The sequence below is a fragment of the Sapajus apella genome, unplaced genomic scaffold (assembly GCF_009761245.1).
Source record: "Sapajus apella isolate SASKATOON/1434 unplaced genomic scaffold, GSC_monkey_1.0 scaffold12, whole genome shotgun sequence".
Lineage (NCBI taxonomy): Eukaryota > Metazoa > Chordata > Mammalia > Primates > Cebidae > Sapajus > Sapajus apella.
Window position 1 is genome coordinate 5228078 of NW_022436952.1, and position 24921 is coordinate 5252998.

At 56.7% G+C, this 24921-nt stretch overlaps 1 protein-coding gene and 1 long non-coding RNA gene across 5 annotated transcripts; one reads left to right on the forward strand and one right to left on the reverse strand.

Moving 5' to 3' along the window:
- Positions 1 to 197: 197 nt before the first annotated feature.
- Positions 198 to 24720, reverse strand: MLLT6 (MLLT6, PHD finger containing). Of its 4 annotated transcripts, none has more exons than XM_032279264.1 (20): positions 24256 to 24720; positions 22976 to 23055; positions 22462 to 22516; positions 22130 to 22239; positions 20512 to 20615; positions 20201 to 20294; positions 17816 to 17989; positions 16411 to 16509; positions 13464 to 13686; positions 12326 to 12940; positions 11691 to 11872; positions 11352 to 11460; positions 9737 to 9803; positions 9426 to 9571; positions 8756 to 8953; positions 8578 to 8666; positions 7128 to 7477; positions 6592 to 6682; positions 4912 to 5268; positions 198 to 4346 (listed from the first exon to the last, which is right to left on the reverse strand). In XM_032279264.1, the coding sequence occupies exons 1-20, from the start codon at positions 24362 to 24364 to the stop codon at positions 4305 to 4307; spliced, it is 3294 nt and encodes a 1097-aa protein (XP_032135155.1). In that variant the 5' UTR covers positions 24365 to 24720; the 3' UTR covers positions 198 to 4304. The 4 variants fall into 4 exon arrangements, with proteins under 4 accessions (XP_032135155.1, XP_032135156.1, XP_032135157.1 ...); XM_032279265.1 differs by having other exon boundaries at positions 17816 to 17986; positions 24256 to 24627; XM_032279266.1 differs by having other exon boundaries at positions 13548 to 13686; positions 24256 to 24626.
- LOC116552546 lies at positions 8948 to 10145 on the forward strand. The gene is made up of 3 exons (XR_004269431.1): positions 8948 to 9200; positions 9720 to 9871; positions 10029 to 10145. It is a non-coding gene; the product is annotated as an uncharacterized LOC116552546 (long non-coding RNA).
- Positions 24721 to 24921: the final 201 nt, after the last annotated feature.

A 24921-nucleotide genomic window follows, 5' to 3' on the forward strand; every position in this document is an offset into this window, starting at 1 on the left:
GTCACCTCGGGCCGGGGCCCACGGACTGATGCACCGTGTGGGGCGGGCCCGGGCGTGCTGAGCGTTCGCGTCTGTGCACGCACTGCCTCTATGACTGCCAACAGAAGGGTCGCAGCCCACGCCCTCCCACCGTCCAGCAGTTGGCACCCGCCTCCTGTCCCCTTCCATAAAGCCAGACCACACAGGGGATCTTTGGATTTTTTTTTTTTTTTTTTTGCAAAACATTCTTTTATTAAAAGAACAAGTGCTGTTTACGAACTGCCCTTCGTACAAATAACATCCGTTATACAAAGATACAAGATCCGGGTTATGCACAATTCCAGGCTTGGAGGTGGCAGGGGGGCATCGCCTTTGGGCTGAGGATATCAAGGTTTTAGAAAGAATGAAAAAGGAGCCCCTGGGTTTGCAATCTGTGGCTTCCCCTCCCTGCTCCCTAGGAAGGGTCTGCTACATGGAAACAGGCTGGGATGGAAAGGGGGCGGGACGGGAACAGGGGTGGGGTCTCCAGTCCTACCACCCAAGTCCCAAGTGGAGCTAGAGAAAGTGAACAAAGGGGAATGAGGGTACCCCTCAGTTCCCAAGTTTTCAGTAGATCAAGACAAAGTGGTCGGGAGCGAATCACACTCTCAGTCTGGGTCGACACAGGGCAGAGAGCCGAGGCCACTTCGCCCACCTTCCTCAGAATTCCCAGTTGAAGTTACCCCACTCCTAGGCACCTCTCCCCAGGAAGAGAACTGGATGCAAACTGCCTACCCCTAACTGGCCCGCGGCACACCAAGGAAGATGCTAGGAGCTGGCAGGAGCACCTGTGCCTTTGGAAACCTGTCTGCATTTCCAATTTGGGGAAGAAGTGTGGAGGCTGCCCTTTCTTGGAGCTCGCCCCTGGCTTGGGCTCCTCTCATTTCTCTAGACCCTTCCCAAGAGTCTAGGGCAAGCACCTCCCTAGAACTCAGTATGAAGGGAATGGGCAGCCTCAAGGTCAGGACACCGTGAGGCAGAGGCAGACCCAGGAGCCTGAGGGGAAAAACCCACAAATAGGAAAAACAAACCCAGACAATCCTTAAAGTGTCACTGTCCATGGAGAGGATCCACCAGCTCTGAACTAAAACAGTCAGGGCCACACAGACACCCTCCCACCTAGGCACAGCCCTGCACTCACACCCAGTGTCACACACACAGGGACAGCCAGCCAGCCCTGTGGAGACTGTGCCATGGGGCAGGAGGCCACAGACTTGAGGGCTGGTCCTGGCCCTGCCACTGAGCCCCCTGCCTCTTCTAGGCTTGGAGCTGTCACCTGTGATGGGAAGAGCTGGCTGAAACGATCCCTAAAGACAGGTCCCTTCAGTGCTGTCATGCACCAGTTGTGACCCCACAGCAGGCACTGCCCCCATATGTATACCCACTCACACGTCCTCGCCAAGGGTGGGAACACCTGACTTTGCATGCTCCGCACTCACACGTCCTCGCCGAGGGTGGGAACACTTCACTCTCATGCGTTTTCAAACTCTGCTTCCGCTCTGCAAACCACATCCTTCCCCTCCCCTAGACAAATAGATCTACAAATCTGGGTCTCTTCCCACCCCTTCCACCATCCAAATTCACTCTTGAAAAAGGGACTGAGGTTACAAGAGGCACGGGGAGGTGGTTACTGCCATGCCCCTGCACTGGCATCCTGCTCCTCCTGAAGCTTTTGAGACCTTTCCCATTGAAGCTCCCTCAGAAGAAAATGCCACTTCTCTCCTGAGAGACTGGTGGAAAGGAGAAGAGGGCCGTACCAATTCATACCCAGCCTGGGCCCTGTCTCCAAATCTACCTGACCCGCCACAGTAGCCCAGCCTGAGAAATGCAAGCGGCTTGGGAAAGTTGGAGAACAGACACTTGGAGATGAGAACCCCAGGCTTTGGGTTGGGTTGACGGAGGGAAGAAGTGTTCTGAGTGGGGGTGGGGGGTCTTGGTTTCGGTGCACAGAACTCTTCAACATGGCAACCTTGGAGTAGATGTACTTCCCTTCCCTTCCTATCCAGAGAGACATTAAGTCTTGTTCTAAGTGGGCCAGCCTTGGGCAAGGGTGTGGGTGTGAAAGAGCAACTTCTCGAAGAATCTATGAAAGTTACTTTTTTTTTTTTTTTGAGACAGAATCTCACTCTGTTGCCCAGGCTGGAGTACAGTGGCACAATCTTGGCTCACTGCAACCTCGGCCTCCCAGGTTCAAGCAATTCTTGTGCCTCAGCCTCCCAAGTAGCTGAGATTACAGGCGTGCATCATCACACCTGGCTAATTTTTATATTTTAGTAGAGATGAGGTTTCACCATGTTGGCCAGGCTGGTCTGGAACTCCTGACCTCAGGTGATCCACCCACCTCAGCCTCCCAAAGTGCTGGGATTACAGGCGTGAGCTACCGTGCCCAGCCTGAAGTTTACTTTTCTTTTCGGTGGTTTGGGGCAGGGAGTTACAGAGCTTAATAGATTAAAATGAATAAAATGCTGAATTCTATCATTTCTTTCTAACATATTTAGCATTAATAGAAAGTATTTCTGAGGTCATCACAACTGCCTCCCCCTCCCCCAAGCCCTTTGCAAGTGCCTAAGAAATTGCCTCTGAAGGATTCCCACCCCCTCCATTATCAGCTCCCTAACATCTTACAAAGTCTTATCAACAGGAATATTAATATTATTTTCAGTATCAGAAAAAAAAAACAGTTGAGCAGCACAGGCAAAAATATATCTGCACTACGTTTCTGTCATTGCCAAAAATATACACATCTTCTTTTATTTAAAAAAAAAAAAAAAAAAAAAAAAAAGAACCCAACAACAAAAACCCAAACAGAAACACACACAGAAAAATCCACACATGCAAAGAGACTGACAAGGCAGGAGCCTGGGAAGCGGGCAGCGCCTACCCTGGGCTCCAACCCCAGTGCAACCGAAACAGGACACAGGCTTTGCCTCGCCTCTCGCCTCTCTTCTGACTGTCCACTCAGCCTGTGCCAAAGGCCAGGGCAGGCGAAGACTCTTTTAAGGTGAGAAGTGCCCAGGACACCCTGGGAAATAGCTGGTGGGTGAGGGACAGCTGTTAGCTCAGCTTAGTGGCTCCCCTGGTTGGTGGGGGTGGGGTGCAGGAGGCAGGCTGGTTAATTCTGGGAGGGAGGCTTTTGCTAAAAGCAGTGGCATTTTCCCCCGTTACCTCCTCCCCCAAGCCCTGGGGCTCCCCTTGTGCCAGGGAAGGACCAAGCTATCAGTGGGGTAGGGGGCCCTAAGGGGGCCCTGAGACCATGTGGGGTCAGGGGAGGGAAGGCAGGATATTACCCTGATTCAAAGCCCCAAGCCCTCAGGGACTCTCCAATATTGGAGTACTGCTCTGGTTTTTGTTAAGCATTCATGCCCCAGAGAGGGACCAAAGTTGGTGAGGTGGGGAGCGTGCAAATAAGAGCTGGGAGCTCCCCTCTCTGGCGCTGCTTCAGCGACCACTGCACCTATCCCTACCCCAGGTCCAGGGGGAGAGCGGCAGGCAGGCAGGCAGGCAGGCAGGCAGACACACACACACGCACACACGCACTCTCTCACACAACACACACTGAATCAGGCAGCTCCATCTCCCCACCCTCGGCACTCCGAAGTCCAATAGTGCAAACAAAGGGCGGGGCACCAAGCAAGGCCGGGTGCCTCCCCGCACCTGCCCTCTCCTCCTCATCACCTGGGCCCCAAGAGGTTGAGGGCTGAGTGTGATGCTGTCCTGCCCCTTCTCCAGCCCCCGCCATCTGTGGGCTCTTACAAGCTCAGCTTGTGCCCCTGCGCTGGGAGGGAGGGATGGCAAGAAAAAGTCCAAAAGGTCCCTTCTGCCATCTGCCCGAGCTGGGAAGAAACTGCAGGTAAAGTGGGTCCAGCCCTTCTTCCATAAAATATTTCCCCTCGGGGACAGGCCCAGGGCCTCTCGCTCCACTTCTCCCCATTCAAGTGCTGATCCATTTCATGTGACAGGTCCAACGAACCCCTACTTCTGCCATAGCCCCTTTGCTCTCACGGACCCCCCAAACATCTGCTGGGGGTGGAGCTCCTAGGCGGGCATGCAGCCTGTCCTTCCTCTGAGCCTCACAAAGCGGACAGCGCAGAAAGGGAAGGGGGCCAGATGGAAGGGGCTCCCCTCCAGTCTCAGTCCTCGGCACCAGGAGCTCCCCACACTCCCTGGACCTCAGCACTGGGTCAAGGCTCTCCAGGGTCTGGGCGCAGGTGCCTGCTCCAGGGTAGGACCCCTCAGGCCAGGATCTGCTCCCTCCACTTAGGGGGTCAGGAGGGGTGAGGGTGGATTTAGCCTTTTTCCTGGTTGGCTGAGGCTCCTTTGTCAGCGGTCTGGAAAGAGAGGGAGGGAGGCTGGGCGTGTGGGAAGTGTCAGGTCTAATCCCCAGATGAGAACAGCCTCCTGGGCCAAGAAAGCTGCCGTGGGGTGCTGAAGCCGGGCCAGTGGAAGCCTCTGGCCTGGGCTCTGAGGAGTGCGCAGGGCTGTGAAAACCACCCTGCAGAGGAGCACCGGGTTGCATGGGTAAGTGCCAGTCAAGGCTTGTGCCCTCAGGGGGAGGAGGGAGGGCCTTTCTGACATTGGCCTATCCAGAGGGTCATCATTTTCTAATTGGTCTGCTCAGAAACAAAATGGCCTTTTCAAATTGGTCCTCCCAGAGGAAGGCTGTTTTCTAATTGGTCCTTTTCCTCTTAGCCCATGCTTCGACTGGATCTTTCCTGGCTCTGCAGGAGGGCACCCATGTGCCAGGAGAGGCCCTGGCTTCTGAGGCAGGGCACTTCGCTGACCTAGGGACTGTTTCTTTCACCCTTCGGAGGCACCTGATGATAAGCCTTCTGACAATCTATCTCTGCCTAGCCCTCAGAGGGGAGACAGGAAGTTCCCGGGCCCCTTACTCACCCCTCCTTTGGGGCCACCACCACTGCCATCTGCCCCCGACAGGCTGAGGAAGGGGTTGGTCTGGGCAGTGAGGACTGGAGGTCCGCCTGCTGCTGCCACTGCTGCAGCTGCAGCTGCTGCGGCCATAAGACTTGTGTTGTTGCCAAGTGAGGGAGCCACTAGGGCTCCGGTGGGCAGCAGGGGTGGAGCAGACGCCGTGGGCAGCAGGCCAGGGGTGCCCGCAGACAGCAGCGGGGTGGAGCTTCCTGCCAGCAGGCTGGCCATGGGCAGCTGGGAGCCCCCGGCCATCTGCAGGCGCTGCAGCTCCCGTTTCTGCTGGATCTGCTGGATCATCTGGTAGACAACAGTCTGGTGTTCCTGCAAGGGGGCCAGACTGCTTGTTGGGCAACAGTCCCAGGGATCTCTTCCCTGCTGCTGCCTGCCCTGCTTCGCTGGGCCCCCACCCCATCACACTGGAACCAGGAGCCAAGAGGCCTCTAAGACAGTCAAGGTACTCAGCCTCGGTCTCCCCATCTAGACAAGAAAATGGTTGCACACCATTGGTGTTTGCCAGCTGGGGCACTGCCCGCCAAGAGCAGGGTATTTAACATCTCTGGCCCTGCCCACTGATTCACCCCTCAGCTGCCAAGACAACCACAGACACCCCCAAGTTGAAAAACAATAGGCTAATAATTTTCTTTTTTTGAGACTGAGTCTTGCTCTGTCACCCAGACTGGAGTACAGTGGTGCGATCTTGGCTGACTGGAACCTCCACCTCCCAGGCTCAAGCAATTCTCACGCCTCGGCCTCCTGAGTAGCTGGATTACAGGCTCCTGCCACCACACATCTAATTTTTGTATTTTTAGTGGAGACGGGGTTTCGCCAAAACTATTGACTAGGTCAATAGTTTTCAATTTGCCGAGCATGGTGGCTCATGCCTGGAATCCCAGCACTTTGGGGGGCCAAGGCAGGCATGACCTGAGGTCAGGAGTTCAAGACCAGCCTGACCAATCTGGCGAAACCCCGTCTCTACTGAAAATACAAAAATTATTAAATGTGTTCAAGGAGATTATAGTAAGATGAATGCATCTAATAAAAAAAAATACAAATATTAGCCAGGCATAGTGGCGGGTGCCTGTAATCCCAGCTGCTCAGGAGGCTGAGGCAGGAGAATCACTTGAACCCAGGAGGCAGAGGTTGCCGTGAGCCAAGATCATACCATTGCACTCCAGCCTGGGCAACAGAGTGAGACTCAGTCTCAAAAAAAAAAAAAAAAGTAAAACTCCTTTTCTCCAAAGGTAGTTTCAGCCGACCTGACACGGGATAAACCAAAGAAGCTGCTCTGGTTGAGAGTGGTGTCACCTGCGCAGCCACTTAGACCCTGGAGTTTCCCCTGAACGTCCTTGGGGCTGGGACTGAAATGCTCAGGACTAAGGACTTGCTGGCTTCCAGAGTCTCTCAGCAGGATGTGACCTGGGGTATTACAGCAGGCCTTCCTCAATGCCCAGGGGACCCTGGGCATGATCTTATCCCCTTACCTCCCATGGACACCCCACAGGTCCCAGCCCCAGTCCCACAGGCCCAGCCTGGAGCTTCCCCTCTCTCTCTGCTCCTGCCCTCTCCCAGCTGGCCCAGATCCTCTGAGATGAACCTTCCAGGCAGACCAAGAGGCACCTGAGGCAGGGAAGGGAGGAGCATTACCGGGGTCAGCTGCGGGGAGGCCAGGAGCTGCTGGAGTTGCTGGAGCTGCTGCTCTTGCTGCTGAAAGAGTTGTCTCTGCTGCTCTGTAAGGCTGAGGTGGGGATGGGGTGGGGGGACAACACACAGATCATGGCGGAGGGCCAGGGAAACACTCCTGCTCCCACTCCCAAGTCCCCAGACTCCATCAGACCCCGGGGAAGCAAGGCAGGGATGTGCGATCTTAGAGCACTGTGCTCAGGGGGTGCAGCAGGAGGGATACAGGTCTGATTTGGAAGAACTGTCTCAGAAGGAAATCCTGGAGTAAAGAACAGGAAGTAAACAGCTCTTTTGTCCCCGGGGAGCTACCGTCCAGAGGACACTCATGTCTAACAATCTGTGGAGTCCCTAGAGGCCAAGAGGTGACTAGGATTATATATCCTGTGAGACCAGAGGTCATTTTTCCTTTTAGGGATTGTGGGTGTTGTGGGGAGCATCCCTCCCTTACCAGAGCCAGCCCCCCACCCTGTTCCCTTTCCCAGGGCTGAGCTCTCCCTCACCTGTTGAGACAGCCTGGCAGCTGCAGCGTGGGGGCCCCGCCAGCCTGGCTCAAGCTTGCAGGGTTGGGGGCAGCGGCCCCATTCAACCCCCCAAGGAGCCCATTGAGGGGCAGGCCCCCACTGCCTGCCAGCCCCCCCAACAGCCCCTCAGCCATGGGCATGGCCCCCAGCCCCGCTGCCCCTGGTGCCCGGCCCAACCCGTTCTGCGGCTGGGGCGGGAGTGGGGCAGGGGCCCCAGGCAGGGCCAGGGGCAGAGTGGCAGGGCTCTGCTGGAGCAGGGGCAGCGGTGGGGGCGTGCTGTGGAAGGACAGCGACGAGCTGCTGCGGCTCGGGCAGCCTGAGTGTGGGTCCTGGGGAGGGAGGGGAAGGGAGGGGTCAGAGGGCCAGCATGAGCTTTCTGGCCCCTGGCCCAGCACCCACCAGCATTCTCACAGAGCACAGCAACCCCCACTTCACCCCCAGGCACCCCTGGAAGAAGCAGGGTCCGGGGATGAGAGCTAAGAATCCAAACTGTCTTCACAAATCATGTTTCCTGACCCCCTCCTGGGCGCCCAGTGCCTCTCGTCATCCTCATTTAATAATGGACAATGATGATGGTGGTGACCATCTGGTGAACCAGATCCTGGGCTGAGGGCTTGACCTGTGCTATCTTGCTATTCTCATTTTATGGGGAAAGCCATTGATTCTGCACAGGTTAAGTAACTCTGTAGGCAAAAGTACTACAGCCGAAGTGAAAGCTTCAGGTTCAAACCCTATGTCCACGATTCAACAGCTTGGGTGACCTTGGGTTCAACCTGTCTTAGTTTACTCATTCATAAGCTGGGGGATAACAGTAGTACCTATTCCATAAGCTTACGATGAAGACTAAGTGAATGCTGTAAAAAATCTCAGCACAGGGCATGACAAAGGGCAAGTGTGCAATTAATGCTGGTTATTATTATGATTACTACTGCCCACGTCACACAGTTAATAAATGGCAGAGAGAGAACAAGAACCCAGTTTGTTGGATTCCAGTAATAACCACAACACAACAATAGCAACTGCTATTCCAACCACCACCAATTACACAGGGATTATTTTGCATGAGGCGATATAATAATCCCTTGACAAATACTTCTCCAAGAGGCCTTCCCTAACCACTTGCTATCCACAGAAGCAGCCCTCAATTTCTCTCCACCCTAACATGTCTCCCAGTTGGTAATTACTCCTTTTTTGCTTGGGGTAGCCTATCTCAGAAGCAGCACTGTGCCAGTTTTGCTCACTGATTGCTTAGCCTGGCACTAAGTGGGCACCTCATAAATATTACTTGATTAAGGGAGGAATGAATGGATCAATCAATTGCTCAGCCAATCACTTCACTGCCCAGCCGCCAATAGCTGCAGGGTAGAGATGGGACCAGAAGAGCCTTGAGTTCCCCCCTCCTTCCTGCCCCGCTCCTCGCAGTGCTCACCTCAGAAGAAGTGGACAGCGAGTTGTCCAGGCCGAGGCTGCTCTTTCCCGGAGGGCTCTTGCTGGTGCTTAAGGAGTCGCTGCTGCCGGCTGCGGGAGGGATGTTATCGGCTGCAGTCAAGGCCAGTCCGAACTGCATGGCAGGGGCCTCTCTCCCGGGCTGGGTGGGATCCCCTCACCTTGGGGAGGCAGGCCATAGGGCCCAGGGACAGGGCCGTTGGCGGCAGGCAGGGCAGCAGGCAGGGCAGGGAAGGGCACAGAGAGCTGCACGTTGAGAATCTGCAGCCGCTCCTTCTTGGCCGTCAGGCTCAGGATCTGCTCTTGCAGCCGCTGGTTTTCCTTCTGCAGCGCGTGCAGCGCTTTCAGCATCTCCACGACTGCGGAGACAGCGACGAGCCTGAGGCCCGGGCGAGGAGGGGCGGGGCCAGGGTACCTGAGGAGGGGCCTGGAAGGGAGTCAGGGCTCAGCCCTCAAAAAGGAGGTGGCATCCTAAGGAGGGGCACAGGTGAGCTCTGAGAAGAGAGGCGGGGCCTGGGGAGCCACGGGTGTGAGGACCAGGGGTGAAGCCTGACGCTGACGTCGAGGCCACAGGGATCAGGAAAGAAGGGCGGAAATTGCGGTTTAGTAAGGTCGGGGCCCGGAGGCCAAGAGGGCCAAAGGTGGGGCGCAGACGGGCCAGGGCCAGTAGTGTGGCCCGGCTGGGATGAGAGGTGAGGCCCGGGGTGGCAGAGAGTCAAGGCTGAGGCAGGGCTTAGGGGCGGAACCTTAAAGAAGCCTGGGGACCTCGGGGAGAAAGGTGACATTTGGGACCCTAGGACAGGCGTTCCAACCGGTGCCACCCCTCCTCACTGTTGACGCCAGCTTCCCCGTCGCCCTGTTTCTCTAGCAGCTGCTCCATGTTAGTCGTCCCTGGGGCCGCCGGGTCTAACTGGCCGCCCCCGCAGGGTGCAGAGGCTGTCTGGTCGAAGAGTGCGGGAAGGCTGCTGATGGGGGACCTGCGACCAGAGGGAACCTGGGCTCAGCTGACCCGACCACTCCGGGCTTCTCCGTCCCTTCCCCCGTACCCCCAAGGGGTTCCAACCCGCGCCCTCCTCTCTGCCCCTCCTCCCTCGGATGTCCCTCCTGCCCCAGCCCCTCCTCCAGGCCGCCCCTTCCCTCACATGGAAGACAGACTCTCCTGGGGGGAGGTCCCCCGACACCGGAAGCTGCAGTCCTCCAGGTCTGGCTCTTGGAAGAAGGGAAGACTGGGATCAGCGGGGAGGAGTGCTCGCTGCCTCAGGGTCAGTGCCCCCGAGGTGGGTCTGGGATTGGGACCTCACCGCAGATCCCCTTCCCCAAGAATTTCCAACCCCAGACTGGCGGTTCAAGGCCAGGGCTGAGGGCCCTGGCTTGGAAACCCTGCCCCTGGGAGGCAAACAAACTCCGGGCGTCTGCTCTCTTTTCCTCCTCTAGGCTGAAGGCACCACTGGCTTCTTTCAGATCCGCCACCCAATTCCTTTCCTGGGATCTTCAGAGTTATAGAAATTTAAGGTCAAGACAGACCTGGATTAAACTTAAACCTGACACCAACTTGTGTGACCCTGGGCTCTTTCCTAACCAGCCTCTCTGAAGTGACTGTTATTAAGATTAAAAGAAGGTAATAAGTGTGTTTAGCTGAAGGGTTTAGCTGGCATGTGGCAAGCCCTTAATGACGCGGCTATTATCATAATTAGCTCTGTATGGCTTTTTGCTTTCATCAGATCCCTAATCAGGAGGCAAAACTCTTCCTTGGGCCACAGAATCCTGATCTGAGTTTTAACAAATATATCACCCTACTCTGGCATTCTCAAACGTCGAGTCCTATTTGTCCCCTTTAAGAAGGCTTACCTGAGCCGGCAGCCTGGCTGTAAGCCCTGCCTCCCAGCCTGACAGGTGGTCTCCCTGCACCAATCAGCTCTTTGGGGCTGGGTTGACTCTCCAGGGAGAGGGCGGGGAGCTTGTGGCCCGCCCCCTTAACTCCTAAATACCCAGAGAGGTTGGGCCCTTCGTAAGCGCTGATCCCAGGGACACACTAAGAGGCCAACGGGGAGGCTACACTATACCGGTGAAAGCACTGGGCTTGGAGTCGGGAGACCAGAATCTGAGCTTTGGCTCTGCCATTCCCTGCCTTGAGCGAGTCTTCCATCTCTGCCTTTTTCTTCTAGATGGAGCAGTAACTGCCCGGCCCTGCCTTCTCATTGGGTTCTAATGTGAAAGTGTACTCTGGTTTGCTGTGTGTGGATTTTTTTTTTTTTTTAAGAGACAGATTCTCCCTATGTTGCCCAGGCTAGTTTTCTAAGTAGCTGGGATTACAGGTGGCAGGCACTGCGCAGGCGTTTTGTTTTGAGACGGAGTCTTGTCACCCAGGCTGGAGTGCAATGGCCGGATCTCAGCTCACTGCAACCTCCGCCTCCCGGCTTCAAGCAATTCTACTGCCTCAGCCTCCTGAGTAGCTGGGATTACAGGCACCCACCACCACGCCTAGCTAATTTTTGTATTTTTAGTAGAGACAGACGGGGTTGCACCATGTTGGCCAGGCTGGTCTCCAACTCCTGATCTCAGGTGATCCGCCCACCTCCCAAAGTGCTGGATTACAGGCATGAGCCACCACACCCAGCCTGTTTGTTTTTGCAGGGAGGGCAATGGCCAGAGGGAGGGGGCAGCCATAAAGCTCTCCCATCCTTTTTGGGGTCACATGCAAGTGATGGGTATTAGACCTTTGGGAAGGGGAGGTGGGGGGGTCAGAGATTCACATACCTGTGTGGCTGCTCTCGGCTTGGGGGAGGAGGGGGTTAACGGCACCCATGGGGGTTCCAAAGACGTGGGTGGAAGGGAGGCTAAAGGTAGAGCCAGCCAGAGAAAACACCTGAGGGAGGGAGGCAGAAGGCAGCCTGGCCATTAGTCTTGGATCTAGGCACAACTGTGTGTACTGGGATGCAGGGGGCCAGGCGTGCTGGGGAGCAGAGTGGACCAGAGCCCGGAGGGAGGTCTGGTGGCAAAAGCCCAGTTGCTCCAACTCCCATGGAAGGCTGGGGTCCACTGCCAGTCTTTCCCCAACCTGCCCAGGGAAGGAAGAGGCCAGGAGTCAGGTCTCACCTGAGTGGTGGAGATAGAAGCAGAGGAGGAGGGGAGGGTGCTGGTGAACGGGGAACGGCTGAGGCGGGGCAGGGCTGAGGTCCCTGGGGGCCCCAGCAGGCTGGAGGAGAGGGGGGTGCTGCAGACAGCCCGAAGCATCCCACCACTGTGGGAGATGGGGTCCTTATTACTGGTGTAGATGCCTGCAGGCACAAGAAGGACAGAGGGAAGCACACGATTACCCTCCACCTCTGATTCCTCCTCAGCCAGGTGGCTGCAACAGCCCCTCCCCAGCTAGAGCGACCCCAGAATCTGGCTACACACCCCAGTCTAACCCTCTTGCTGCAAAGATGTCACTTTTTGCCTGGGTGACATCTGTTTGCTGCGCCTGCTTGTTAAACTGCCCTGCCCAGGGCTGGGAATTCCTAGCTTTTCTAATCTCCTTCCCAAAACTTGGTAAAACCTGCTGGTAATCTGCCCCCAATCCTTTCCACTCCAGCCATGCACAGGGGGATGTCTTGAAGGTGACTGTCACCTCCTTACTCTCTCTTTTGGAGCAGTATCCATCCCATTTCCTTCTAAGTGCATGTGTAAGCTCTGTTCCTCACTAGACTGGCTGGGCCCTGAAATGCTGTCCATCCCCAGGGGTCACTAACCTGCCCCTAGCAAGGGGGACTCCAGGCTCAGGCTGGGCAAGCTCCCAGAAGGCCCAAAGGTTCGGGAGGCCAGACCTCCCAGGCCAGAACTGACCAGGGAGCCTCCGGAGAAGGGTGAGGCAGCAGTGGCGGTAAAGCCAGCCAGCTGGGCACTGGGCAAGGATGGGGTAGCTAGGCCCCCAGTGCCCTCCTTGTTCCGGCTGCCCTTGGGACGGCCTGGCCCATGGCGGCTCCTCTTGCTGGCTTTGTGCTTCTTCTCCTTCAGGCCTGTCTCAGGGGTCTCCTCAGCAGGCACAGGGGTGGCACTCAGCGCGGGCATCCGCTTGTGGGTGCCTGCTGAGGCCCCAGACCCCGTGACGTGTGGAGACTTATAGTCCCCAGGGGAGGGCGCCCGGGCCCGGCCTGAGCTGGAGGTGGTGGTGGAGAATCGCATGATGGGCCCAAAGCCAGAGAAAACCACCTTCTGCTCAAAAAGGTCAGCCTTGGGGGGCTCGGGGGCTGAGGGAGAAGGCGGGGCTGAAGCAGCAGGGGCTGTGGGCTTGGGGTACTTGTCCTCCTCTGGCTGTTCCAGCTTGGGGAATGCAGAAAAGTCAGGGGAGCTCTGCAGGGACGAGACTGCACAGACAGAAAACAGGGTTACAGCAGGAACCCGGATCCCCGCACTCCCTCCCACTCCCACCTGTACTGGCGGGAGAGAGCTCTGGTCTAGGAATGGGGACGCTTGGTTTCCTGTCCCAGCTCTGCCACTGTCTGTGTCCTGGGATGAGTACCTCTGACCCCTCCAGCTTTCCCACCTGTAATAAAATGGGGGAGAGTAACTCGCACCCCACTGGCCTCACCAGATGACTGCAGCGATTAAAGGAGATAAACAGTCAATGGGGGTGCTTGAAAAATGGCACCTTGCAGCACAAATGCAAGGGATAAGAATACTGTCATGGGGTTGGCGGGGCAGCCCTCGATGGGGAGAGGAGCAGAGTTTGGAGAGGAGTCACTTGGTGGGGATCCCCCATCTTTATCCTGAACCAATGTAGAAGTAAATGAGATGCAAACCAATATGCAAAGACCCTCGCCAGAAAAGCTCAGGACAAAAGGCTGTCCCCACGCCACTCCCAGCCTCCTTCTGGACGCCCACACTCACCTGCAGGCTGGAAGGGCCCCCCAGAGGAGGAGGAGGAGGAGGAGGAGGAGGAGGAGGAGGAGGCGGAGGTAAAACCGCTCACACCTTTCCCGCTGCTCAGTTTCCTCCCCTTATGACTCAGGCTATGGCTGGAAGACTTTTTCCCCTTTGAGTCCCTGCTGCTCTCAGAGGGTTCCTGCGTGCTGGCCTCGTGGTGGGAGGAAGAGGAGGCCGAGGAAGAGACCTGAAGGAGAGGAAAAGAGAAGGCTCGTCACCAGCTGCCTGGGCCTGCGCTGATCCTGGCATGGGGGTGAAGCAGGAGGGCAAAGGACCTGGCTCAACTGGGAGACCCCACAGCTAGCTTCATGAAGGGCTTCCGGGCAGGGAGTGGCTGGGAGCTCCTAGACCAGGGATATGGGGAGGCAGCTGTGGAACTCCTGGGTGTGAGGCAGAGAGGAATTCACTGAACCCAAAAAGGTGTCTGTCCTTCACCCCAGGCGGAAGTTGGAGGGTGAGGGAGAGATGAAAACAGTTCCAGACTCTGAACTGATTTACTCATTGGTCCATTGATTCACTGAATACTTAGGCTGCCTGAGAGGGCTGGAGCTATGCTAGAAGTGGGGGGCAGAGAAGAGGACCCACAGGAGAATGGGCTTCTTCTCTGGTGTCATCCTGGAGCCCTCTGGCTGCCACCCCAAACTTCAGCCCCCTGGTCTCCCACCCATTCTCTGACCACCCATGGTCTTCCTAGACGACCTGAGATTGCACACACTAAGCATCTGCCAGGAGAGCCTATCCTTTAAAATCCAGCTTAGAAGTCCCTCTTTCCTGAAGCCTCCCTAAATACCTCAGGTACAAGGCACTCTGTCCCCTTACTTCCAGAGCCCTGTGCACACATGACCACATGTCAACAGCTGCCATTCTGCACTGAAATATTCTGTCCCATGTCTGAGGCACCAGAAACCAAGCAGAGTGGCAGGGTGGCAGCTGACAGAGCATGGGCTCTGGAGTCGGGCAGGGCAGGGTATGAGCCTGGGGGGCACTGCCCTTCACCAACATGCTTTTTTTTAAAAAAATTTTCATTTTTTGAGAGAGTTTCACTCTTGTTGCCCAGGCTGGAGTGCAGTGGCATGATCTTGGCTCACTGCAACCTCTATCTCCCTGGTTCAAACGATTCTCCTGCCTCAGCCTCCCAAGTAGTGGGGTCACAGGTACCTGCCACCACACCTGGCTAATTTTTTGTATTTTTAGCAGAGATAGGGTTTCACCATGTTGGCCAGCTGGTCTCAAACTCCTGACCTCAGGTGATCTACCTGCCTTGGCCTCCCAAAGTGCTGGGATTACAGGCGTGAGCCACCACACCCGGCCTCACCTCCATGTTATATTGTGCAATGTCTCAACCTCCACGAGTATCAGTGTCCTTACGGGGAGTACTATGCGTATGTGGTGAGTGAGAAGCAGCATGATGCCGGATACATGGTATGGGGTCAATACGTGATGAGGCATTCCATGGCAGCAACTGCAGAGACAGTACTGTGAGCTGGTGAAGAGCACAAACCTTCAACCCAGACTGCATTTGAATCTCAACTCTACCACGTTACTCCCTGTGTGCTTTTAGGCAAATACTTAACCTTTCTGTGCCCCATGATCTTCATGTATTAAATGGGGTTTGTAAATTACCAACTTCATTAGATTATTTTGAGCATTATTGAACTAATCTCCACATATCCTTCCATCTCCTGGTTCTAGAACACAGCCTGGCATGCTGTGAGTTTGTGCTTCAGGCTGTTGCCAGGGATGGCCCTTTTCCTCCTGGTAGCGACCAGGTATTCAGTTAATGGTCCTGAACAGACTAATGCTGAAGGGAGGCTGGACAGAAACGACAGCCACCCTGCACTGCGCCTCCTGGGCGGAGTCCTGGTCTCTGTCTTCCTCTTTGTTCTTTTCAACAGCTGGAGTTCTGAAGGGAGCCAGATGTGGTTCTGAGAGCAGGGAAGGAGGGTCTGGGGGGAAGGGTAGCTGAAGTGCCGGGGCGAGTAGAGGGGGATGGGCAGAGTTCTCTGGCATGTCCAAGGGACATCCAATTACTGGAGAAACTCCCAGATCCCTGGCCATTTCTTGCCACCTGCTTGCAGGCCCCTGGAAAGGTCAGAGAGCATGAATGACAAGCTCTCCAGGTGAGCCAAGGGAAGCAGGGAGGGGAGAGGTTTACTGGGGCAGTTGCCACAGCAACATCACCCTGGAAACCTGATACCTGAGCCTCCTGCTAAGGTGCCCAGAGCTCTGCCCACTGTTTGAGGTGGGGTGGAGGTGAATGGGCACTAATGGTAACAGGAGGAAGCAGTTTTTCCAGCTCCCCCCATCCTCCCTGGTTCTTTTCCCATGGGGAGGGCAGGCTGCAGGGAGCAGGAGGGCTGCTCCAGCTTGGATGAGTCATTCTCTGGCCTAGGGTAGGCCCTGCCATGGCTCATCCAGATGTTGCCAATTTCTGTGGGATGAGTGGGAGTTTCGGGGTACTGTCCAGGGGCCTGCCCCCCATGCCGCCTTGGTTAGAACTTTCAGCCCCTCCAACCAGCACCGAGTGTTATCTGGGTTGGGTGACAAGCTTTAGGTGTCCTCCTGATGGGGGTGGGCCATGTCCTCTACTATCTCTGGGGACATGGGCCCTAGAACTTGGAGAACAGCGCTGAGTGCTGTGTCTCCACTCTCTGCAGACAATGGCCCAGGGCGGAGGCCCTCTGTCTGTACAGAGGCAGATGGGAACATGTGGCAGCCAGCACCCCAAACCCCAAATCCCATGATTGGTCAGTGATTGGTGGCCCCTTCTAGGCTGGAAGAGGGAATACAGGGTGTGGAGTGGGAGGGGAAGGTGTCCAGGTCTCCAGCTCACCAACCTCTCGTCCCTCGCCTCCCTCTCTCTGCTGCCCCAGACCCACGCACTATCCCTTCTGAGCGTGGGCAGCAGTACCTTGTCAGCAGTGGGGACCACGGGCGGGGTGAGGATGCTGGGGGGCGACTCAGGCCGCTTCTTGTGCTTCTGTTTAAGGCGTTCTTTGTCCTTCCGACTCTGGAGAGGGAGAGGTGACCAGATATTGTGCTGAGGGGTGGTCTGGGCGAGGATATACACAGCGTGTGGGTGTGGGGAGCTGAGCCCCTCTCAGGGATGGGGTTTTGTGGGCATTATCTCCCCCGAGGAAGGATGGGGAATGGGCAGGGTAGGAGCAACTCAGGCAAGTTTCAATATGAGCCAACAGCTCCCCCCCCACTGGCTAAAAATAGCCTGTCCCATTATCACGCCAGTGCCACAGAGCACCATTCGCGTGTACACACACCTGCAAGGGTGTCCACCTGGGACACAGCTGCACAGAGGGACGAGAGCAGCGCACGCTGTACTGTGTGGCTCAAGGGAATGCTGGCATGAGCATTTACACACTAGGTGGCACACGGCTGGACCGCAGAGACATGTGCCAACGTGCAGGACCACGCATCTGGGGCTTGGGGGACACTGTGATGTCATGGGGAGGACCCAGAGGACCACTAACACAGCCATAGGGAAGTCAAGCTCCCATCTCACCCTCTAGGCCCCCCCACCCCCCAACCTGTTTCACTTCATTAGCCCCCTCCTGCCCTCAGTGGCCTCAGAGGAAGGAAGAAGGCAGGGCAGAGACCTTGGGGGCACCTCCTAATGGCTTTTTTTTTTTTGAGACAGAGTCCCGCTCTGTCCCCCAGGCTGCAGTGCAGTGGTATAATGTCGGCACACTGCAACCTCCAACTCCCAAGTTTAAGCAATTCTCTTGCCTCAGCCTAAGTAGCTGGGATTACAGATGACCACCACAATGCCTAGCTAATTTTTTTTGTAGTTTTTTTTTTTTTTTTGAGACGGAGTTTCACTCATGTTACCCAGGCTGGAGTGCAATGGCGTAATCTCGGCTCACCGCAACCTCCGCCTCCTGGGTTCAGGCATTTCTCCTGCCTCAGCCTCCTGAGTAGCTGGGATTACAGGCACGCACCACCATGCCCAGCTAATGTTTTGTATTTTTAGTAGAGACGGGGTTTCACCATGTTGACCAGGATGGTCTCGATCTCTTGACCTCGTGATCCACCCGCCTCGGCCTCCCAAAGTGCTGGGATTACAGGCATGAGCCACCGCGCCCGGCCTTTTTTATATTTTTAATAGAGGCAGGGTTTCTCCATGTTGGCCAGGCTGGTCTCAAACTCCTGACCTCAGGTGATCCACCCGCCTCGGCCTCCCAAAGTCCTGGAATTACAGGAGTGAGCCACCACGCCCAGCCATGATGGCTTCCTGAGCCATGTTTGTGAGTCTCTGAGTCCCCCTGTGGGAGTAACGACTGGGGGGCGGGGGGCGGTTCTACCTTCTTTTGGCCCCTCTCATGGTGGGTGGGGTGCTTCTCCTGCTGCGTAGATGGTGAGGTTGACCTGCTTCTCCTGCCAGAGATGAAGCCACTGCCACCTCCCCCCATGCTGCTGCTGCTGCCACCTCCTCCTCCGCCTCCTCCGCCTGCCCCGCTGCTGTGCCGGGATGTCTTCTGGGGGAGAGATTTGAGAGGAATTGTAGACCCTCCTCTCACAGACTTAGGGAACGCTTCCAGAAGGTTAGAGGATCCTGATCCTGGGGATGAGTCCCAGTGCCCCATCCATCACTAAGAGGACCTCATGTCCTCTGTGATGCTCTGCTCAGCAGAAGGGTGTTCTCCAGCCTGAAAATCCTAGCGGGTCCCAGCCAGGTCGTCCGACGTGCAGAGTCAACCACTGAGGCCCAAAAGAGGCAAGGACGCATCTTGGCCCCCAAGAGCGCAGGTGGAGGTGAGACTGGGGCCCGTGTCTTTCACCCTCTCCATGGTGCCCTCTTGGCTGTCTGAGCCCTTGTGGGGAGTCGCTGCTCCCCTGCACTCCACATCCGATCTTCCCTCCAGACGCTTGGCTCAGCTATCACTCCCTTCTCTTTTTGCCTGGCCTCTCCCCTCCACAAAACACAGTGGTTGCTCCTGTCCCTAAGGATATGCTGCCCTGAACTTGAAGAAAGCCAGAAGTAAACTTCAACACAACCCAAACCACCCTCATGCTGCCTCTCCTTCCAGTGCCTACCTCCCCATTCTCTCACTACAGACCCAGCCTGAAGGCTTCACCCTCCCTGGGCCTGGGGCTGCTCCCTCTAAGGTCACCAGCTACCTCCCAACTGCCAAATCCAGGGGCTAATTTCAGGCCTTGTCGACTGGCAGCTCCGGTGTTGGACACCGCTCCTACCCGCAGAGACTCACACCCTGCAAGGCCCCCCCTTTTGTGGCCCACGTGACCTATCCTTGTGGACACCCTGGGATTCCAGCCCCTGCCTTATAAGCCTGGGGCTGCTACTACACCCTGCCCAGGAGTCTGACATCCACCAAATCTGAATGTCTCCATGTGGCATCTCCTGCAAACCAAACCAAGCTCACTTACCCCATTCTAAGTTATCATCAAACCCCGAAACCAAGGTGACCATATAGCTTATGACCCAAACCTGGACACTTTCAAAGATGAAAGAGGGAAACTATTCATAATTACACGAGGGCAGCAGGTATGAACTGGGACTATGTGGAGCAAATCAGGACATGTGTTCCCCCGACAGAAGCCAGCAGCACCCCTTGTTCATGGTACCCCCCAGGTATTCAAGCTCCATTCACTCAGTGTCTAGAGCCTAGATCCTAAGTGTCACCCCCGACTCCTGCTTCTCAGCTACTCCCATGATTAGGCAAGTCTCCCTAGAAATTGTTCTAGCATCCAGGCTCACCCCTCCACCCCCCCTCTTGCAGCTGTCTCCCCGGCCACCAGCCTCAGCCCTTCTGATCCAGCCTCATAGCGGCTGCCAGGGTAATCTTCCTAAAAAACAAATCTGATCATGTTACTCTCCTGCTTACAAGCCCTACAAGCCTGTGGCTAGGGGGTAGATCCAAGCTGCCACCAACCGCTCCAGAACACCTCACAGCTTCTGGGACACATAAGTCTCTCCACGAACACAGTGCCACCCTTTCCAGCCTCTCCCTGGGCCCCTGAAGCCTGGGGTGTACCTGGAGACAAGTCGAGCTTGGGCCCTGCTTTCTCGCCTCATCTCCTGCCTCTTCCATACCAAACACCCCGTTCTCCTGCTGCTCACCCCTGCCCTTCCTCCTCTCAGGACTCTCTGTCCATGCCAGTCCCTCTGCCTGGGACTTGTTTCCCTGTTTGGCAGTTTCCCAAGGAGTTTTCAAATCAGGCTGCCCGTTCTAAATCCCATCTACCCACTGTGAGGTAAGTTACATAACCTTAGTGAGCCTTAGTTTACTCATCTGTAAAATGGAGAAAATATAGTATACCTAGTTCTTAGGGCTGGTGGGGGGACCACACAAAATAACACACGGGAAGAACTTCGTCCTGAGGCAGAGGCATAGTAAATGTTGCCTCCCACACAAACGTTGGCTCTTATTTTGATTTCCATCTCCACTCAGCTTAAACGCTACCTCTTCCTTGAAGCCTCCCAGACTGCGACAGGCAGGGTCTGAGCCCTGTCTTCTAGGACAGACTGCAGGTCCGGCTCTGATCCACACCCCTGCGGCTGTACTTTATTCCTCATCAAATGAAGAGCTCCTCTCAGGCAGGGACTGGGTTCTTCCCTCCGTCCTCCCAGCACCAGGCACTGGCCTGGTCCAGAGCCCATGTCCTCTAACCATCTAACCGTCTAACCGTGGCTGGCTGAGCCCTCATGCGCTGGCAGCGGGACTCACCATCTTGCTGAAGTGGTATTTGCAGTAGCCGCAGTATTTGACGTTGTCCACCTCCAGCACTTCCTCCTCACACAGCAGGCCTGCCATCTGGGCACTAACCAGAGAGGTCAGCCTGAGATGGCTGTGGCCACAGATCAGACCAGCCACCTTCCTCCCCCGCTCCTGGACCCCTGCTGAGGTGAAACCAAGACCATCCAAAGAAAGCACTGCCGCCATCACCAAAAAGACAGCAGCTAGGATGAGCCCCATCAGTGGCCATCCCAGACAACCCGGCGGTGGGGGGTCGGGGGGAAGTGGGAAGGGGGTCTCACCAGGTGACGTGGAAAGCTTGTCGACATCCGTGGCGATTACAGGTCATGCAGGCTCCCGAGGCCGCCTTGCTCTCCCGGCCCTGCTCCTCGCAGATGTAACAGGTCTGCAGGACAGGGCGCAATCGTCCCCTCCTCCAGGGAGCCCCTGTCCTACTGACGGTCCCTAGGCCACCCCCTCCATTCCATTTTAGCTCAGTGCTATCCAACAGAACTTTCTTTTTTTTGGAGTTGCTCTGTCGCCCAGGCTGGAGTGCAGTGGCGCAATCTTCTCACTGCAACCTCTGCCTCTGAGGTTCCAGCGATTCTCCTGCCTCAGTCTCCTGAGAGTCGCTGAGTACCCTCCTGAGTAGCATGGCGCCTGCCACCACGCCTGGCTAATTTTGTATTTTTATTGGAAATGAAGTTTCACTGTGTTGGCCAGGCTGGTCTCAACTGACCTCAGGTGATCCACCCGTCTTGGCCTCACAAAATGCTGGGATTACAGGCGTGAGCCACCGCGCCCAACAGAACTTTCTGCAATGATGAAAATGCTCTGTGGTCTGCACTGTCCAAGACAACTGCTAACAGTCACATGAGCTATTAGCACTTGAACTATGGCTAGTGTGACTGAGGAACTAGATTCTAAATTGTGATGGTGGTTTTTTTTTTTGAGACAGTCTCCCTCTGTTGCCCAGGCTGGAGTGCAGTGGCACCATCTCAGCTCACTGCAACCTCCTACACCTCCCGGGTTCAAGGGATTCTCCTGCCTCAACCTCCTGAGTAGCTGGGATTACAGGTGCCCACCACCATGGTCAGCTACTTTTTACATTTTTCTAGAGATAGGGTGTCATCATGTTGGCCAGGCTGTTCCCAAACTCCTGACCTCAGGTGATCCACCCGCCTCAGCCTCCCAAAGTGCTGGAATTAAGGCATGAGCCACCCCGCCCAGCCTCTATTTAATTTTAATTTATGTAGCCACCTGTAGCCGGCGGCTACTATGCTGGGTGGCACAGTCCGTGGATGGTGAGCTCTGAAAGGCCAAGGCCGGTGTCTACCTTGCTCACTGGGGAGCTTATGCCACCTCTGTGCCTCTGGGCAAGCTTTCTTCTGCCTGGAACCTGGGGGCCCTCACCATCCTGAGGCTGGCTCCTTCTCATGCCCCAGGTCTCAGTCTAAATGTCTCCTTCCTTGACCATCTGGTTTAAAGTAAGCCCCCACCAGGTCTTTATTTTAGTGTCTTATTTTCCCCACAGCACTTATCACAAATTGTGTTTACTTTATTTGCCTCTTTACTGATATTTACAATCTTTGCATCCAAGAACTTGTGTTCCATTGAGCGGGCACCACACCTGTCTTGATCAGCACAGAACAGAGTATGCCAGCAAATGAATGAATGAACTACCTGTGAAGGTCTACCCTCTGGCAGAACTACTGCAGGGGAGCCTACTATTTCACCTGAGCGCCACGGCACGAGTGTATCTGTCCACAGAAGGGTGGTTCACTAATAGGTACCGACCCACCTCCCAAGTTTACTGACAGTGCTGGTTGGACAGAATCAAATTACACTAGATGAAGGGAGCGCTGGAGGAACCCATGGATGGGAGGGAACGTGTAGGGGACAAGGTGGGGGGCCGCTGACCTTGTTGAAGCGATCATGAGGCACGTACTGCAGCACGATGGGCTCCATGGTGAGCACGTTAGCAAATTGCACCTCGGGGATGTAGAGGGCACACACCACGTGTGCCCAGCCTGAGGTAGTGTGGGGGTGGCCTCAGCTTTAGATGGCAAGCTGGAGACCCCACCCCTCATGACCCCACACTGCTGACTGTCCCCTCCTCCACAGCCTTCCCATCAGATTCAAGCACCAGCCCGGGAAAGGAAACCCAGCCTCCACCCCAACCCAGTCCACTTCTGCCTTCCCAGACCCTGCTCAGGGGCCCTTGCTGATCTCAGCAGATGAACCCGACTCACCTCCATTATCAGTCCTCTTCAATGCCCCATCTTTGTGTGGGCACAGCTCACACCTCTGCCAATGCAAGGGTACACAGGGGTTGGGGGATCTGCTGAGCTGGGCCCTCCCTGAATACATTCAAGGGGTCCCAGGCTGAAATGCTAAGCTCTAGGGGCATCAGTGGGGCTACAGCAGAAACAGAATTGGCCATGAGTCGGACTGTTGAAGATGAGGAAGGCGACGTGAGATTCATTATAGTTTTCCCTCTATTTTTCAACGAGTAGAAAACTTCCCATAATAAAAAAGTCGAAACAGAAAAAAACCAAAGCCCCATGCCTGAGGTGGGGGAGAGGGAGGGATGAGTGTGAGGCAGAGATGGGGCTGGAGATAGGTGTGCAGGAAACAGGAAGTCTGTGCAGCAGGGCTAAGTCCCACCCAGCCTCAGCCTCAGACTCAGAGTCCCCTAGCTCAATCCCGGCCGCTCAGGTGTGTGGGAGGGGCCCAGGGAGTGGAGGGGGGTAGTCTGGAACTCACCACCCTGGCTGCTCGCTCCTGAGATTCACATTTCCGGCAGAACCAGGGTCCCGTTGGCACCTGAACGATGCCATAGCAAGCTGAGGGTGGGGAGGATAGTCTCTGAGCAAAGCTGTCAGCCAGTGGCTTTTCCCAGGGTAACTGGGGGAAGGCAGTGACTCCAAAAGACTAGAGCCAGTTCCAGCGGTGGGGGCTGCACCCCAGTCTGGGGGTCACACACTCAACAGCAGCCCTGCCCGACCACACAACACCAGCCTTCAGCCACACAAGCAACTACTCCAAACAGGGCGGGAAGTCTGAGTCTTTGACCTTAAACTTCCAGATGATCCTCCCCCCACGCCCTTTCTGGACTTGCTTCCCAGCGGACCAGCCATCAGAATCAAGAATAGAGAAAACCAGTGGGGACAACAATCACGACCGTCAAACACGTTTTGTTGTTGTGGGCGGGGGGATTTCTTAAAGGGCCAGTGAGGGACGAGGCAAAGTAGGGGGTCTAGGGACCTCATCTTCTACTTCTGAGTATCACAGAATCAGGTCAAAAGTCAAGGCCGAGGGCAGGTGCAGTGCTGGAAACCGAGAGGAGCGTGGCGGGAAGAGCCCCCGGCCACAGCATTCAGGGTTGTCCCAGGAAGGGGGGGCCCGGCTGCCTGTGCCAGGCAGGCGGGAGATGCCAGCCTGCGCCCTCGGCAAGATTCCTCAAGGAGTTAACTCCCGAACCATGTGCTGCTGGGGGAAACTCCAAGCCTCCCTCTTCTCGATTCCGGCCCCCTGCACAACCTCTCTCCCATCCTCAGCTCTTCCCTGGTGGATTTTAGGAGTCCCTTCTCCCCTGGGACCCTTCTCTTCCCTTGCCAAGTCCGCTCCTCCCAGTATCCGGAAGCGAGGGGGGGATGACGCCCCCCCCTTGACCTCTTCCTCCCGGAGCCGGGACCAAAATAACCGGGCGCGGGCGGGAGGGGACACCTCGCAGGTAAACATTCCCCTGGCAGCCCCGACACCGGCGCAGTGGGGCGAGGGGAGTTCACTCATTGCTTCCTAGACTCTCCCCAAACTCGCTCAACTTGGGGTGGGGGGCGCGGAACTGGAACAATAGACAAGAAAACAATGCCTGACCCGGTCTTCCAGGACCGGGCGGGAGGAGCCCCCCACGCCTCCCTTCCCTTCAGGTGGGGTGGGGGAGGGGCACGCGAGCCCCGGGAGGTCTCCAGAGGGCGCGGCCGGGGGCGCCCCGCGCATGCCGCCCCCGGGGTCCCGCCGCCCCCCGCGGGCCACCCCCGTACCTTGGTGGACGGCCACGCTGCACGCGTGCCCATCGCAGTAGACCAGCGGGTTCTCGGCCCAGCCCCTCTCGTCCGAACATACGCAGCAGCCTCCTACCATCTCCTTCATACTCCCATGAGCTCCCTCCGGGGCTGGGGCGGGGGGCCGGCCGGCGGGGGTCGGGGGTCAGGGGGGAGGGAGGGAGCGGGGGGCCGCGCGCCTCCTCGCCCCCTCCTCCTCTTCCTCCGCCGCCGCCGCTTCTTTTCTTTGCCTCCTCCTTCCTCCTCCTCCGCGTCCTCCTCCTCCTCCTCCTCGCTCGCTCTGTCTGGCCGCCCCCCCCCGCCGTGCTCTCGCCCTCATGCCCCGACGGGCCCCCCCCACAACAATGAGACTCGCGCGCTGGGCTCGCCCCCTCCGCGCCGCTCGCCCGGCTCCTAGGGCAGCCCCGCCGCCGCGCAGCCCGGGCCCGGCGGGGGAGGCGCCGAGTGGCACATCGCGGGCGCCCGCCCGCCCCGCGCCGCCCCGCGCCGCCCGCTCACGCGCCGCCCCCCCGGCCCCCCTGCCCGGCCGCGGCAGCCATGGCCGCGCGCCTCCGCTCGCTCGCTCCCGGCGCGCCCGCCGCCCGCCGCCGGGTAAAGTCTTAGGTTCAGGGAACAAAGCCTGGCTTGGTAGGGAGCTTTTCGCTC

Bases quoted from the DNA above. Each gene is read 5' to 3' on its own strand.
- MLLT6 (XM_032279264.1), bottom strand. From the start codon at position 24,364: ATGAAGGAGATGGTAGGAGGCTGCTGCGTATGTTCGGACGAGAGGGGC. The intron at 9,804-11,351 runs GTATGTGAATCT...CCTTCTTCCAAG, and splicing joins AGCCGAGAGCAGCCACACAG to AGCCAGACCTGGAGGACTGC. The intron at 7,478-8,577 runs GTGAGCACTGCG...CTCCCTCCCCAG, and splicing joins CGCTGTCCACTTCTTCTGAG to GACCCACACTCAGGCTGCCC.